Here is a 16,656-nt window from a genome sequence, read left to right as displayed (position 1 = left end):
GGCATCCCTCGTTTCATTTTCCAAAACTCCACAAGCGCCTTCACTGATCCGGCCCTTCTCAATTGGGAAACACCATGGTAACAGCGCTGGCAAGAGCCGACCTCGGCTATCGCAGCAAACACATATGCAGAATGCACAAACACACACTGCTGCTGCCGCTAGAGTTCCCCACCAGAGTTGGGCGATTGACATATCCCCCATGGCCTCGGGGCCCACTAGTGAGAGCTGAGCAGTAATCAAAGCAGACACACAGGTCGAAGTTTATTATCAAGCACTCGATACCAGCTGCAGGAACAGCCACAGGTCCTCCAAAAAGACAGCATACAGGAAAGAGCTGCAAAATCAGAAACGGCTTTTCAGGCAGCAGATACACTGTGGCTTCCCTCGGGCCTGGAGAGCCAGCTTGAAGCTTTTCACAGCTGACTCAAAGATGTTAATTCTTCCTTTGGATGTTAAGTTCCAGGACTTTTGTGGTGTCGAGAACTGAAGCTGATGACCTGACGAAGGGCTTGGAAAATCTCTTAGGTAGGACTGACCTCATTTCCCCTCCTCCTTTTTCTCTAATTTTAAACTGTCTGTCATCAAGGAAGTTATTAAATTGAATTGTTCAGTGACAGAATAGTTTGTCCACAACAAAGATACCAGAGTCAGATTTAGTTCAATGGACTTGCACAGGCCATTCAGATTCATTAACTGGATGAAACTCTTGGTTAATAGTTTTTGCTGTGATTGTCAAGAGAGACAGGCAAAATAAAAAGTGGCGTCTTAAAAGTCTCTACAGTCATAAACAGCACAATCTACTTTGATTCTAAATGGATGAAATCCTCAAAGGGAATCTTTGATGTGTTTTGTATTATTGGTAAGCTTTTGAAGCAGATAGCCGTCTTCACCTAGACAACAATTTCAAAGTATATTGAAGCTGATTGCTTTTTACACAGTGTCGAACATAACTCATTTTCCAGCAGGGGAGACGTTGTTTGATTGATAATGATCACTCACTCACGTCACTTTTTTAAACTATTCAGACTGAGTTTTTCCATTACATTGCACTTTTCTTGTGTTTTGAATGAGGATCATCTGTGTCCATTGCATGTCTGAAGTACATCTTTCCAATACGCCTTTTCATAAACATCAAAGGCCAGTATGCATAAATGATGCATCTTTTAAATCATGCAAAGGCGTTTTATCCTTAGAAATAGCTACTGAACATAAATGTACATTTGAATTCTTTGACAGTGAGCACATTGAATCAGACAGATAATGAAATACAGCAGGCTTTTCAAATCGCTGTAACATGTTGATGATTAAGTACGCAGGAGAATAAGCTCATCATGATCCTGCTGTTTCAAAGCTCCTCCGCGTGTGAAAATAAACAGTGAAATTTCCTTGAAATTTTCAGGGTTGAGCAGAGAACATCTTTGTTGATTGTATCTGCAAACAGTCTCCAGCGATGCCATGAAGGGATGTAGATCATTTCTGGGTCAATCAATATTTACTAATCATGAACAACTTCCTCCCAGTTGAATTTCTGACCATGTGATGTCATCTAGGGGTGAGATCAGGGATTATTCAACAGACAGAGAATGACTTAATATTTATTAATATGAATTTACCATTTAATTCAGCAGTTAAATTAACATTACAGCTACTATAGAGGCCTGTTTATTCTCAGAGTGAGCAGAGCCATGCAAGACATTGAACCCCTAATTAGCACAGTGGAATGTGGTAGTATGTGGTATTTTTGTCAAGGTTTTTCCTCATCTTTTCCCATCTTTTGGGTAACTGTGATGACTCACCATGAACTTCACTGTGGTGGACTGGAAAGAAAGGTGAGGTAGGGGGTGTGTCAGCAGTGATTAAGAAGCACACTGCAACGTTCTCAAGGACGATGCCACCTGCCTGCTCATATCAGCCAAAGGTGCCTTTTCTGTGCTATTTTTTGGCTTGACTTGGCACACCCACAAAGATGACCTTAAGTCCGATGAGTGTAATTATGCCTTCCTGATTTATTATAACTTTGACCTGTGAGAAATACACAGAACCTGCTCAGCAAAAACTCGATTTTAAAGGGCAGTCATACCAACTATCCTAGTGTCATACCTGCATTTGAAGAAGCAAAAATACTCCAAGTTAATCAATCAATTTATTAGTTAATCGACAGGATTTGCGGCTTTTCTCCATTTTGTATTATTTGATTTTTGGTTGAACAAAAGAAGACATTTGAACACATCAGCCTGGGCTACGGGAAGTTGTGATCAGCATTGTTTTTACTATTTTTGGACGTGTCTTACACTAAATAGCTAATCAATTAATCAGGAAAAAAAAAAACAGTAGATTAATCAATAATGAACATACATTATTATGTTATTAGTTGCAGCCTTTCTCTCAGTAGGGGTTGGGGAAAAACACTTATTTTATGATTACAACACTGTATTCAACACTTTCTTCATCATGAGCCATCCAGATATTATGCCTTGCTAGCATAATAGTTCTATAATAGTTTGGGAAATATCTGAATACAACAACCAAAGACGATGTTTGTGCTATTGTATTAGCTCTGGTAGCTATCAGCTGTGGTAACAGTTACCATTATGCTAACTAGCTAGGGTAGAGACACAATCACCAAGCAAGACCAACAATGAAAACATCAAGGCACATCACACTCTTCATGGGCAGAAATGTCAGTCTGTACAGTACAGTACAAACGTCAGTAGCTAGTCAATTGTTTGTGCAGGAAGGCTAGTTTCATATCCCCGCATTGATTTATGTGGTAGCTGTTAGCTTTTGTTTTGGGAGCTATGTACTGTAGTTGTTCAAGTTAATAAAATGCCCGTAAAAGATCATAAAAATACCTCATCGTCATTAAATTGTAATTTGAGATGTGTTCTCCTCCACTACAACACTGCCAAACACTACAAAAAAGCTTTCAGTATTCAGTTGTTATCACAGCTCTGCCAAAACTGTTGCATTCTCTCTCTATCTCCAGATTTTCTGCACATTCAGTGTCTACACATTGTCCTGAATCTGTCAAATCAAGAACCAAACTCAGTGTGTGAGACTCAGCCAGACACGAACAGAGACATCAATCCGTCACCATTACAGGCTGTGAGGACCAAGTGGCTTCCTGACCCCACTGGTCTGTAGTGATTCCACCATGGGGAAGACTGGGCAGAGTACAGTGGACTTAAACTCCCCAACAGAGGTGAAACAAGCAGTTCCCTTTGAGGAACTGGATCACGTGGTGCCCCCTGCAGGTGAAAAGAAGCAAACGGAGGAGCCACCAGACAGAGGAAGCTGGAAGGGAAAGTTTGATTTCCTGCTGTCGTGTGTCGGATACGCCATTGGCCTCGGAAACGTCTGGAGGTTCCCGTATCTGTGCGGCAAGAATGGTGGAGGTAATTGCTACCATGAGACAGCACCAAAAGTCATCAGCTGGGCACCTTCTCAAGTGATTTAGGCCCATATAGCATCAAGAAGGCTCAACAGCGTGTTCTAGCATCACACAACCCCCCTCTTTCCTTGTACCCACACAGTGAACAGGCTAGCATAGCAGGCTATATTCACTTTTGTCTACAGTATCACCAGCTAACACCATGCTAATCAGCTACATAACATCATGTAAAGTGAGCCTGCATGCTGCTATCGCTGGCAGCATGATGCTCAATCCACCAAGCAACAGCCAAATAATCTTCCTCAGCTACCTCACCTTAGCGAGCAACAAAATACACTTCAATCTACCATGTTACGTGAAGCTAACAATATGTCAGGCTAACTAGCATGCCTATTAAACCATCAAATGAACCAAACAACCTCTTCAATTAGCTAGCCTGCCAAGCCAAGTAGCATACTAGCAGTATAACCAAACAATCTTCTACAGCTTTCCCAACCTTGGCAGCAGTCACCTTCTTGCCTCTACAACCAGCTGTCTTCTGCCAACTGCTGTTGCTTTGCTCCATGATGGCTGTGTCATGCTTAGTCCAGATACCCCCAGGCCCATGCTGTACCTGGCCTACAATATCTCCATGTCTAAGTGCTGCCTGAGTCTGTAAAAGTGCCTCCCTTGGGTTTCGCTTCCTCCCTGCTGAGACTGTTGGCACTGTACTCATTATTGCTCTTGCTATCACTACACTCGTCATCTCCAGCCTTGCTTTGCACATTTAGATTCCTCTGTCAAATTGGTTACAGGGAGCTCCAACGTTCCTTTCTTATACAGGGTTACGCTACCCTAGTGGTGTGGGGCTCCCAGCATTTCTAATGTAAGAGCTAATCATTCACTCTACCAATGACCTAGATACACTATAAGGGGCTACAACAAAGATGGCTGCAGAAAAAAAACTGCAGGAACGACAATTTGAGTTTGCCTGTAAGGCCTGATGTCTCCATACTTCCATTATCTACTGTCTCAAACCTGGATCTGCCCCTTATCTCTAAGCATCATTCTCCCACCCTAAACTTTTAACTGGCCTCTGTTAGAAATGCTTCCTCATATATATAAAACTTCTAACTTGAAAGCGTGCCCTTTACAATTGACAAATTGCCTTCCCTCATTTTCAAAGTGGAGGCTTTAACATCCATTGGGTGGTCTATTGCTCCATTGGAGGGCATGGTTGAACCTTTTCCTATCTTTATTTGTATGCAGCTTTTCTAAGTCAGCCTGTGATTCCCTCCTAGTCCTTTTAGTGAGACACTGTACTCCCTCCAAACCTCAAAGTATAATAAATAGTGGACAGAGCCACTGTGACGTCACCCATTGGTTTGTTTTGAAACCTTGAGTTTTGCATTTTGGCTGTCACCATGCTGGTTTTTTGGAAGCAAAACTGACCATATTTGTATGAAAGGGTGGAGCTGGGGAGGATATGCATTGTTACGTCTCTGATTACATCTGACTCAGAAGTGGAGAACATGCGACTTACAAGGTAGCCACGCCAAGGTAGCGTCTATTTTACTCTAAATGAGACCGTAATTTACAAAATGAACGTCATGCTCTGTTGAAGAAGACATGACACTAGTGAATGAGACCATAAACTCGTTAGGAAAAATGTTTACTAAGGTAATAAATCAGGGTAGGGTAATTTTCTCATCAGACTTCATTTTGCAAGCTGTGGCCTCCTGCTGGCCATTAGAAAGAATGCAGGTCCAAGCCACTTCTGCATTGGCTTCACTTTTCCGTCCACTTAATATTCCATCTATCCTCCAAACTTATTCATAAATATCTGCCCTAACTTGTTCTGTTTGATATTTTTTCAGCACATCAATGGCCTCTTTCTCATTATCTACAGTTGCCGTTGCTCTCAGACGGCCTGCCAATCTCCTGAATTTACTCCCACTAAAGCTAACCTTTCACCAGTCTCACAAACCCCCTTTCAGCCCTTCCAGTGCACCAAACATATCTGAATTAGCAACTGCCCATATGCCCTTCTCACAAGCTTTATTAATCACTAAAACTAATATAGGAACATATTTCAAAAGTTATTTGACTTAGGTCGCCCCTTAAGAATATGTTTTATAATAATAAAGTCCTTAGCAACAAATCAACATCTACGGAAACTTTTTTTAATCAGTTGTAAAACGTTCTCTCTGGGCAAATGCATATTTTCTGGAAGATGTATGTCTCCTGGATCATTTCCATAAAATGTTAATAATAAAACACATCTTCAGGCAAGAGTCATGGTTTATCAAATTAAAGAAAGGGATATGCCATTCAGACCACAACGTTACTGCCATAATTAATTTAATCTAAAGTGAATGAAAAGAAACTTAATTTGTTCAAATCAAACATTTAGGTTTCACATGGGTTTCTAAACGATATTATGAGCTGTCAATCTCTGTGTTAAGCATCAGTGTGTTAAAATACATTTTGTGTATTACTCTGACATATTTTGTGGTATTGTAGATAAAACCTGTTGAAAACTTTCAGCAGTCTTTTAGTTTATGTGATTACTTCCAACGCTAAATTCCTTTTAATTACTATCTGAATAATCTTACCAAATGAAACCAAAGCTTATTTTGTTTATCTGCTTTCTGGTGATGTATCAGGGGCCTTTCTGATCCCGTACTTTATGACCCTGGTGTTTGCTGGGATCCCTCTCTTCTTCCTGGAGACATCTCTGGGACAGTTCACCTCAGTGGGAGGGCTGGGGGTGTGGAGGCTCATGCCTATGATGAAAGGTACTATATGGATGTATATCTGTTGTTATATCATTTGAATTCACTTGTAGAATTTGAGATGGAAGTCCTTAGCTTAAAATCTACCTTGACAGCTTGAGCTGTTGTTTTTCAGTGCATTTTTTTTTTTTTTACTCCACTTGACATCAGGACACGTACTTGTCCTTGCCATCACAGTTGTTGCAGATATTCAAATGCAGATGCATACAAAGCTACCAGAGAGATACAGAAACAATAGTTTGTAGACAACTTTTTTCATTTAAGATTCTTTTGCAGCCAGTGCTTGTTGGTGGTAATTATGCCACTGCCTCCAAGCTCTAAGAGCTCGAGTGAAGCACATTTTATCTTCTGCCAGCACAGACGGTAACACTGATAGCGAGTGTGCTGCTGTGCCAAATGATTCTCAAAGCCAAGGGCAAATAAACAACAAGGAATGGAAAAATAACAATAAGGATGATGAAGATTACAACTAACATACTGTGTAACATTTTTTTCTCTGTCTACCATCTGCTCTGGTGTTCTCTCTGCTGCCCCTTACATGTTAATTTACATTTTACTTGCATGTTTTTCTGACCTGTAGAGTAATTGTTCTGTAAAATGCTGATGTCTGTGCCTCTACCTTCCTCAGGTGTTGGTATAGCTGCAGTGGTCCTGTCTTTCTGGCTCAACATCTACTATATTATCATCATTGCATGGGCGCTCTACTACTTATTCAACTCCTTTGGTTCGGTATGTGATAGAATTAATAAGTTTGATGACGGATTAATTGTGTTGATCAGGCAGCCACACTAAGCGGTGCTTCTATGTTAGCAATGAGGCAAATGACGATGTGTGATGTGAAAATTATCATTTGTAATGATGAACCCACACTGAATTATCACCAAGCTCTGCAATTCCCCTTAAGTCTCAGGAGCGTTTTGTGTCTTTCAGCTTGTTGTTTTGGTTATCTGGTAGTTTCACTGTTTTAGTTCACTCTCACAGCTCTCATCAGTTCGGTTTCTGGCAGCGGCTGTGAAAAAGCTCTGAAAACTCACTCTATGCTGCTACTCAGCATTAAACAGCAACCTGAATTAGCAACTAGCTGGTGAATGTAGCATAGCATTTAGGTGAAGACTAAAACAGAGCTAGCAGAGACTACTTTATAGATATATCTATACAGAACAGCTTCTTCTTCTTCTTCTTCTTCTTCTTCTTCTTCTTCTTCTTCTTCTTCTTCTTCTTCTTCTCTCCAGGCAGAAAAAGCTGATCAGTAGTGAGTTTGTTAAGTTTGAGCACATTCTGAACAGTTTCCATCTCCCATTAAGCGCTAAACTCTTTTTCAAAAAAGGCAAAAACCACCTGAAGCAACTGTAGAAGCTATTTTGCAAAACTGAGGAAGTTTTTTTTGAATTTTTTAGTTTCCATCAACCCTTTCAAATGCCATACATCAAAATGCTCATAAAAATACGTTACTGGAAACATGTCTAGTTTCGTGTTTTCAGCTGGTTTCTGCTGGCCCCGAGTGGCCAAAAGATCAGCTATTACAGATTCTATTTACTAGTATTTTAAAAAGGGATGGTAGCCGGTGTAATCTAAATTCTGTTTTTATAGCTGATTACTGTCAGCCATGCCTTCCTCACCTCACATAAACCAAGAAAAGCTACTCAGGTCTTGTTTATCACCTCTGCAATGCCTTTCTTTCTTTGTCTCAGCCCTTCTCACTGTGCTTTTGAACATCTCTGCATGACTGCCTGGCTTGAAGAAGCCTGGAGGAAGAAATTTAAAGACATTGCAGGCACTGTGCTTGAGGCTCTCGTGGTGGGAATTTGGAGGACTTGAGAATCAGGGATGAAAATTAGATATTGTTCATTGCTGTGTTTTTGTGTGAAGGCTGAAAAGCATGGTTGGCTCATTAAAATTAGGTACTATGGAGAGTCAAGGATACACATGATGGGAGTTAATTTTTTCCATTTTCTTTATTAAAATGCTACATCTGGTTAATCCCCCATATTGTTTGGAGGCAGAATATAGAATGAAAACTGAGAAATATTTCATCATATTTTTGTGCTACTGACGCCAAGCACATGTTTTTGTGATGCAGGAGCTGCCTTGGCAGAGCTGCGATAACCCCTGGAACACAGAGAAATGTTTCTCCAACTACAGTCTGACAGACACCACCAACCTGACGAGCGCCGTCACCGAGTTCTGGGAGTAAGTCAGTGAGATATGTCCCTGTCCTACAGTATGTGAATGTGTGCCCGAGACGCTCTGTACAAGTATGTCTAAGTGCTGAAGCTATTCCTGGAAGCTGTTTGTGCTTATCTGTGTCTGTGTGTTTCCTGTAGGCGGAACATGCACCAGATGTCTAGTGGTCTGGAGGAGCCAGGAGAGCTACGCTGGCCCTTAGTGGGCACTCTGGCGCTGGCCTGGGTCCTCGTCTATTTCTCCATCTGGAAAGGAGTGGAGTGGACCGGGAAGGTCAGAGTCTGCTCAAGCTTCTCTTTGAGCTTAGAGTACTCTCTCTGGCTGCTTCTGCTACATCACACAGTCTGCTTTATCTGAGAAGCTTCCTCTCCCTTTTGCATATTTTAAGTTTTAATCACGCACACATGACGACGTGGGGCTGCTCAGGATCTACAACTGATGTTGTTGGCTGAGTCCTGTCTTCATTGATGGAGCCGATTACGGAGAAACATGCTTCCCAATTTCCCTAAAAATTTGCAGTTCATGCAGCCCAAAGGATGAACCCTAATGACATCGCCTGACATTTCCTCTGGCATCACCAGCTTTTTTGTTTTCTTGTAACTTGTGTACATGTTAGCATGTTGATGTTAGCATTTAGCTCAAAGCACCACAGTGCTTATGTAGTTGATCTAACTCTGCTCTTGGGTGTGGGGTGTGTTTATGTCTGAGGAATTTAATGTCATGTATTTGCTCTCAGCACGTAACAAAGAGGAAGTGAATCTAGCAGACGTGCAACAAATGCAGTTTGTAAAATAAATTGCTCCTGATGCTGTCAGCGATAATCTCTAATATTTCCTGAGAGATATCTAACCTTAACATAAAACCCAATATCAGCACCAGTTAAAGAACATGGGAAACGTGATAGCAGAAGTATTAACAGAGAGACTAACATAGCTGCAGACTCTAGTCCTGTTGTTTCTATGATCAGGAGATAGTAGAGGTTTATTGGACCATTAAACACAAGAACTGGCTTATTTTAGCATTTAAGTGTCCCCTCCTGTTTGGAAAAGTGATCTCAGGCTTTGACGAGTTACGTGCAATTGGTTACTGGATCATTTATGCTCCTTGATTGTCTGCGTGTTTATTATTCACAAAGCACACTGGCATGAGTCATAGCTCTGTTGGATATCATTCATCATTGCTCGGGCTATTGATCTGCCCCCGAATGTGCGAAACAAAGGATTTCATACATTGATCGTAAAAATTCGCACTGGCATAAATTATTGTCTGTTAGACTTTGGGAAGAGCTTCAAATCCTGTGGTGGTGACATTTAAGCCCATTGTCTACTAAAATGTTCTAAACTTTATTAGAATTTCACTGCTGCTCTGGTGTGAGTGCTAATTAGTCCTTTGTGTGGTATCGTTAATGCCCATTTTCCTACTTTGCTATTTGCTTATTAGAATTTATTTACACTAATGTTATACCGACAATTCCCCCATCATTTATTTGCATTGCTGAGCAAAAACACTGAAATACCTGATGGCTCTTTTTTTTCTAATTTTCTCCATGACTTATTGGTTTTATTTAAGCCCAAGTGCCCTCCTGATTAGAAGACTTTGATTGATTCTGATCCCTCAAACCTAACATATATATGAATGATTATTTTTTACTTGATAGAGATAGTAAGCTAGTATTTAGTCATTCCACTCTGCATATTGTATCCTTCTCTCCACATTTCAGGAACAGTTTCAAAAAGTTCTTATTTAATCCAAACTGCTGGATGATTGGGAGGTGATAGGAAAGGAGTTAGAAAAAGAAGGAAAAAGAATCACTCTGCAGACTGCCTGGGATTTTTAAATTACAGCAAGTCGAAGCGATGTATGCGAGCAGAAACACATTTACACATTCACGGCTAGGGATAATTGGATTTTAATGTGTGTGAGAAAAATGAATTCCCCCAAGGCCCTGGCCTTGACGGACATTACCAATTAAGCATAATCATTATGCTACAGAACTGCTCGCCATGTCCTGCGGCAAGAGAAGCCATGGAAATATTCTTGTAGCATTTTTCACTCTGTCTACTGTGGAAACAAGGGTTTGACTTTTATTTATTTAAGAAAAATGGCTTGTTTGTCATTGTGATTAACTTGAAAAAAGTCCCATCTTAACACAAACTTTCTTCCATTTTTAATTATACCTCAATCAAGTGTGTGTTTTCGGCTTAGACGGAACAGATATCCATGCTAATTTGAACCCTAAAAAGAAGTTATCCCCCCTCTCTTCCTCTCAGGTGGTGTATTTCTCAGCCACCTATCCCTACTTCATGTTGTTCATCCTGTTCTTTCGTGGGGTCACTCTGCCCGGAGCCATAGATGGGATCCTCTTCTACATCACTCCAGACTTTAATAAGCTTATCCGCTCTGAGGTTTGCACACATCCAATCACACAAAAACATGTTCATAGACAAACGGGTGAATTTGGGCACATACTGTACCTGCTGTCTTGACAGGTGTGGCTGGACGCAGCAACTCAAATCTTCTTCTCCTACGGACTCGGCCTGGGCTCGCTCATCGCGCTGGGCAGCTACAACACTTACCACAACGATGTGTACAAGTAGGGACACGCAGACAAAGCTTTGCACATCCTCTCTGATCGCTGAGGTTTTTTATAATTTAACGGTTCATTCCTTTCTCTTCAGAGACTCCATCATCGTGTGCTGCATCAACTCCTGCACCAGCATGTTTGCTGGCTTCGTCATTTTCTCCATCGTAGGATTCATGTCCTATATCACCAAGAAACCTGTGCAGGAATTAGCCGCATCAGGTGCAGTACTGTGCTGACAGCAGAGCATCTTAAAATGTCACATAATTATCCTCCAAATCCCAAACTACTGAGGTATAAAATATACTTTGAAGGAAGTATTCAGACCCCTTACTCATGTAAAAGTACTACTTCAATTCAATTCAAAAAGAAAAACAAGGTAACGAAGCAAATATGATGCTGTTTTTGTCCTGTTTCTAATGTTTTTCAGATATTTAAATATGACCATGCTCATGACTCTCAGTGAGCTTCAGTATAATGTGATAAGATGTCTCCTCTGTGTGGCGTTTAGGGCCAGGTCTGGCATTTTTAGCGTATCCTCAGGCCGTCACCCAGCTGCCCATGTCCTCTCTGTGGGCCATCCTCTTCTTCTCCATGCTCATGATGCTGGGCCTGGACAGTCAGGTACACACAGCACACACTTTACCTGTTGCTCAACAGATGGTCCATTCGTCTTAATTGACTAAGTGGGTATTCATTACTGTGAAACTCCACCAGAAGCCGCTGTATAAATGAAGGAAATTATTCATTAAGAATGATTTAGATCAGTGTGCTGTTCACGAAAATACCAAAAGCCTTCTGAGTAACACAGAGGAGTGTCTAGTATTGAGAGCTTAAGAGACAATAATGGCCAAAATGCAGTTGTGTTCTAAAAAATACTCACGTCCTCTTTCGTTGGAAGAGATTCTCAAAATAAAGAATGAATGCTTGTCATTGGTAATAATATGTGGATGCGAGATGCAAAAATTACCAAAACCCTTGTAGCAACTTATATACAGTAATATTTTGTAAATACTGCATAGAAGTATTTTGTACTGGCACTAAACTGCATACAATCACTAGGATACAATAAGGCTAGCATGTGATGCAGCGAGTGAATTTGTGAATGACTGATGAAGGTTGTTGGGGCTGCATTCAGCCTGAAATGAACACCTGAAGACACTACTCATTAATTTTTATTTACAGTCAGTATTACCTAAAACAATGCTTTAATTGAATTGGATTGCTCATGGCTAGCAGCACAAGGCTACATTAGTCGCTACTAGCATATCACACCTGAATACCTGACTGACCTGTCAGTGCACTGTGGCTAATGTAGGCACCAGGTGTGGACAGTCCTTTCTGACCCAGGTCTCTTAACAATGTCATGTATTAGTTCTGCACAGTGGAGGGCTTCATCACAGCTCTGATGGATGAATACCCCCTGCTGCTGAGGAAGAGGAAGAAGGTGTTCATCCTCATCGTCTGCCTCGTCTCCTTCGTCATCGGCTTCTCCAACATCACACAGGTATAGCTGTGTTCATCTCTGCATATTCAGTGCCCTCAGTCCATGCTGAGTCTGCGCTCTAAAAAATATTAGAGGATCTGTTAAGTTCAGGTTTGAATTGTGCTGCAGGATGTCTGCACATATAACTAAGACATAACAGCTGGTTGTCTTAAAGCCCAGTACCCAGACACAAGTGAATATTTGCACTTTTTTTCCAACACCAGGGAATAAAGCCCCCTCCTGCATTATACATAATGACAAAATGATCTCACAACAACCTGCGGTGTACATTCATCATGCATATTTTATTTGATAAAGACAGGGATGTGATATTCAGCCTCTAAAGCAGATACTGTATGTGTGACTGTGTGTGCTGAAATCTCCCAGGGTGGTCTGTACGTGTTCAAGCTGTTTGATTACTACTCCGCCAGCGGGATGTGCCTTCTCTTCCTTGTCTTCTTCGAAACCATTTCCATATCCTGGCTTTATGGTAGGAAATCTGTTTCATGCCGTCCATGCAATCACATGCAGCTGAAATAAGTTGAGACAACCTGGACAGAAAGGACTGTAATGAATCGAGCATGTCGATTTCTTATACACACTGTCGCTGTCCAACAGGAAATTACATTTATCTGCTCCACTTTCTGCGATTAGACTCTCTGTCCAATCAGCTTTGCCTCTCTTTCACCCCATAAGGATTTGTTCTCGTAGTCATTATCTCCATATTAACACACACACACTTCTTCTTTGTCCTCCTGTCTTTATGCCACAGGAGCTGAAAGGTTTTATAAGAACATTGAGGACATGATCGGCTATCGGCCCTGCGGCTGGTGGAAGCTCTGCTGGATGTTCTTCACTCCGCTGATCTGCCTGGTAGGCAGGGAATAGCTATCGATTTAAGCCCCATAATGTGCCCTTTTCTGAAGTCGAACTCTAACATGCGCTTCCTCCTCCCTCACTGAGATCTATGAACCCATCAAGCTGTAGCAAGTGCCGATAGGTAGAGAATTGATGACATTGCAGAATTGGTTTCCTCTGTGGTGATGTGCACTTCGGGCCCTCTGGGAAATCATGGCAATGTCTTTATCTTCACTACTGTAGTGATAAAGGAAGCTATACACTGTAAATGGGAAATTAAGGCTATTCTGCCAAAATGAATCAGCGCAGCTTACTCTCTGTGAGCACTGATTTGATGATTTGCAGGTTAAAAGACCTTTAGACATATAGATTAAACCGAGCTAAACTTGGCTGAAGAGTAAATGTTTCTTATCGGTTCATCATTTTGGTCTGGATTGAAATGTCTTGACAGCTATTAAAATGTCCAGTGTGGTTTTAATGGAAATACATGAAAGACTACTGATTGCTAACTAGCGAATGTTAGCTGTCAACATGCAAACACACTTGGGGGACATAGTAAACTTTATATCAGCTAAAATGTCTGCATGTTAGCATTGTTATCATAAGCATGTTAGCATGCTAGTTAGCATTCAGCTTGAAGCACCACTGTGTCTCAGCATCTTACTGTTAGCCGCTAGCTGCCATTAGCATGGCTGTTTAGACATCAATGTTACAGTAACTGTTGAGCTGAACTATATTTGAGTGTGAGACACATTTTGGTTCAGTTTTACATAACATAGACGTCTAAAAAACATAATTTTAACCAAGATGTCTTTCAAATCACCATATAAGTGCTTGCTGATCAGATTCTGGAGCCTGTTATTGGTTAACTGGCCAAAGGTTACATGGCTAAATGACATAATTGTATATTTTAGGGGGTGTTTACCTTCAGTGCCATTGAGATGACCCCTCTGACCTTGGGGAAGTACGTGTACCCGTTGTGGGGTCAAGTGATTGGCTGGTTCATGGCTTTGTCTTCCATGATACTGATCCCGGGCTACATCATCTACATGTTCTGTACCACCAAGGGCAGCATCAAACAGGTACAAACCTCATCCATGACTCAGTGTTGTCTCTGTTTTTAATGTGTATTCCCTGCAGTGTTAAATGGGAAGGATGTTGCTATGTGGAAATGGTGCAAGGAGGGAAACGGGCGATAGCTGAGAGATACAGTGCAGGAGGGCAGGAGTTATTTAGATTGCAGTCATTCAGCAGGGAAAAGAAAAAATGAGTTTGGCTGAAAGTCATTATCATGACCCTGGTTGTAGATAGGAAGGTACTGTGAGTTCAGTGAGAACAGCATGTTACAGTTATTTTGTTGTTAAAGGCATGTAAATTCCAGCAAAAAAGCACATTTTGTTTACTTTTCATGTTATTCATCTGTTCATTTTTCATGTAGCTTTCCTCGTCTGGACTCACCTTTAAGAATAACTGTTAAGCATTTAATACTACTCTGAGGCTGATGTAACTCTCTTTACATGACCAGCGTTGGCGGGAGATGACAACCGCCCGGGAGGATAAAAAGCCATCGGGGCATGAAGAATTTACACACACAGGGAGCGTGGGCGAAGCTCCTGTCTAGCCAGGATTGTTCAGGTCGAAATAATCTGACTGCCATTTTTCCCTGTCTGCCTCGACGTAATGCAGTCAACACTGAAATGTGACTATTGGACAGATGGAGTCTTGTACAGTACGTTACGACGATGCTCTCCTCCATCTTAAATTGTGCTGAAAAATCAGGCAAAAGGAGGAAGAAGATGAGGCTTTTAGAGGGCAAAAAAAATTCCTTTTGCAATAAAAAAAGTGACCACAAATTGAATGCTATAGATCAGCACTGAACCTGTGTACATATACCACATATATACCATTAATGTACGTCATCCTACTTGTACATTTTCTCTACTACTCAACAAAATCACTGTCTTTGTTTAAAAGCCACAAATGTCATGAATGTTGTTCTACAGAGACATTAAAATCTGGTAAAACTTGACTGTAAGCGTAAAACTATAACGCATCAAATATAAGAACCGACCAACCTACTGTGATATTTTTGTCCAGCGATCAATATGGAGGCTGTATAGTTTTATTTCTTGTCTTTGCTGATCTGGACCTACAACATGTTAATGTGGCGAAAGTTGTACAGACTATTGACTGTAGGCAGTTTCTCAATTAACACTTCTTTAAGACGTTTTAAATGATGTTGTATAATCTCAAATGTTCGCCTTCAGGGCAGCTTGTTTGACTAAAATATTAGAAAACTGTATATAGAACGTGTCACCATATTAAGTGTGCTGTGAGTTTTTTTTTAAAGAGTTGTTTCATACTGTGGATTATGACAACGATAAAACGCTCTGTTTTGTCAGTTTGGGGACTGTGTTAAATGGGATGTATGAAGGATTTGCATTGATTTTACTTCAGTTTTTAATGTCAATAAAAATAAGATAAGCTGTATCTAGTTACTCCTTTCTCCATCAGTGTCTTGCAGGATGTAGTGGCGTAGTGTTTGGTATCTCCCAAAAAATTTGAGTATTTCAGGGCACTTAATACAAATTTACATTAAAGTTATTCACCATTAAAGTGTTGCCTATGAGCATGCATACAAGTAGCATATTGGCTCTTCATTGTAAAGCACTTAATAATGCTTATTCTGGAGTTTAGGGTTATTAATGATTATGGCTAGGTTTGATATTATAGTAAATAGGAGGTTATTGAAGAAAAACTCTTAGGTAATGGACAAGTAGCTGTAGAATTTGCTCATGCAGAATAAGGTAATAATGAATGCTTTTTATGACTAAAAAAAAAGCCACTACGCATGATAGTAAGCAACGAGTTGACGGTGAATATATGCATCTTAATATAAAGTGTTATTCAAATCTGTGTTTGGTTTATGTGACACATTTAATTCCATGAGACCAGAAAATGCATTTTAATTACTGAAAGTACAATGCATAACTGAAATAGTGTGAAAAATGATGTGACATAATGCATCAGCGTCAGCACTGGGAAATGTGTCCTGTGCTACTTTGAGGTAAGTGATGAAATATTAAATGCATGGCAGCAGCTGTAAACAAAACACTGATATTATATCCATGTTAAAAGATACAAGGATTGTTCCACATTTAGCAAACATTGAGCAACACTGGAGTAATGTCTTAAGGGACCTGCAAAAGGAAACTCCCACATTCACTTACCTCTTAGCTCTGCTTGCTCTCCACCACCTCCTCAGGGAAATATCTGCTTCTTTAGCTGCAAACTGCTCCACCTGAATCACCAGCTAGTATATGTTGTATATGTATGTCTACTCCTTGGTGCTGGGCAGATATTATGTACAACTTGCTGCGTA

The 16,656-nt window shown here is 40.7% G+C and overlaps 1 protein-coding gene across 1 annotated transcript; it reads left to right on the top strand.

Annotated features, from left to right (window-relative positions):
• The first annotated feature begins 259 nt into the window (after positions 1-259).
• slc6a1l (solute carrier family 6 member 1, like) lies at positions 260-15,762 on the top strand. Its single transcript, XM_070992214.1, has 15 exons — positions 260-525; positions 2,987-3,395; positions 6,037-6,168; positions 6,794-6,894; positions 8,246-8,355; positions 8,490-8,622; positions 10,620-10,754; positions 10,839-10,942; positions 11,028-11,152; positions 11,442-11,554; positions 12,306-12,437; positions 12,804-12,906; positions 13,189-13,289; positions 14,189-14,356; positions 14,800-15,762. Exons 2-15 carry the CDS (start codon positions 3,155-3,157, stop codon positions 14,893-14,895), a joined length of 1,794 nt encoding a protein of 597 aa, XP_070848315.1. The 5' UTR covers positions 260-525; positions 2,987-3,154; the 3' UTR covers positions 14,896-15,762.
• The last annotated feature ends 894 nt before the right edge of the window (positions 15,763-16,656 follow it).

Source organism: Chaetodon trifascialis, chromosome 22 (genome assembly GCF_039877785.1).
Source record: "Chaetodon trifascialis isolate fChaTrf1 chromosome 22, fChaTrf1.hap1, whole genome shotgun sequence".
Lineage (NCBI taxonomy): Eukaryota > Metazoa > Chordata > Actinopteri > Chaetodontiformes > Chaetodontidae > Chaetodon > Chaetodon trifascialis.
The sequence above is the reverse complement of the archived record's forward strand: the minus strand, read 5'-3'. Positions and strand labels throughout refer to the sequence as shown.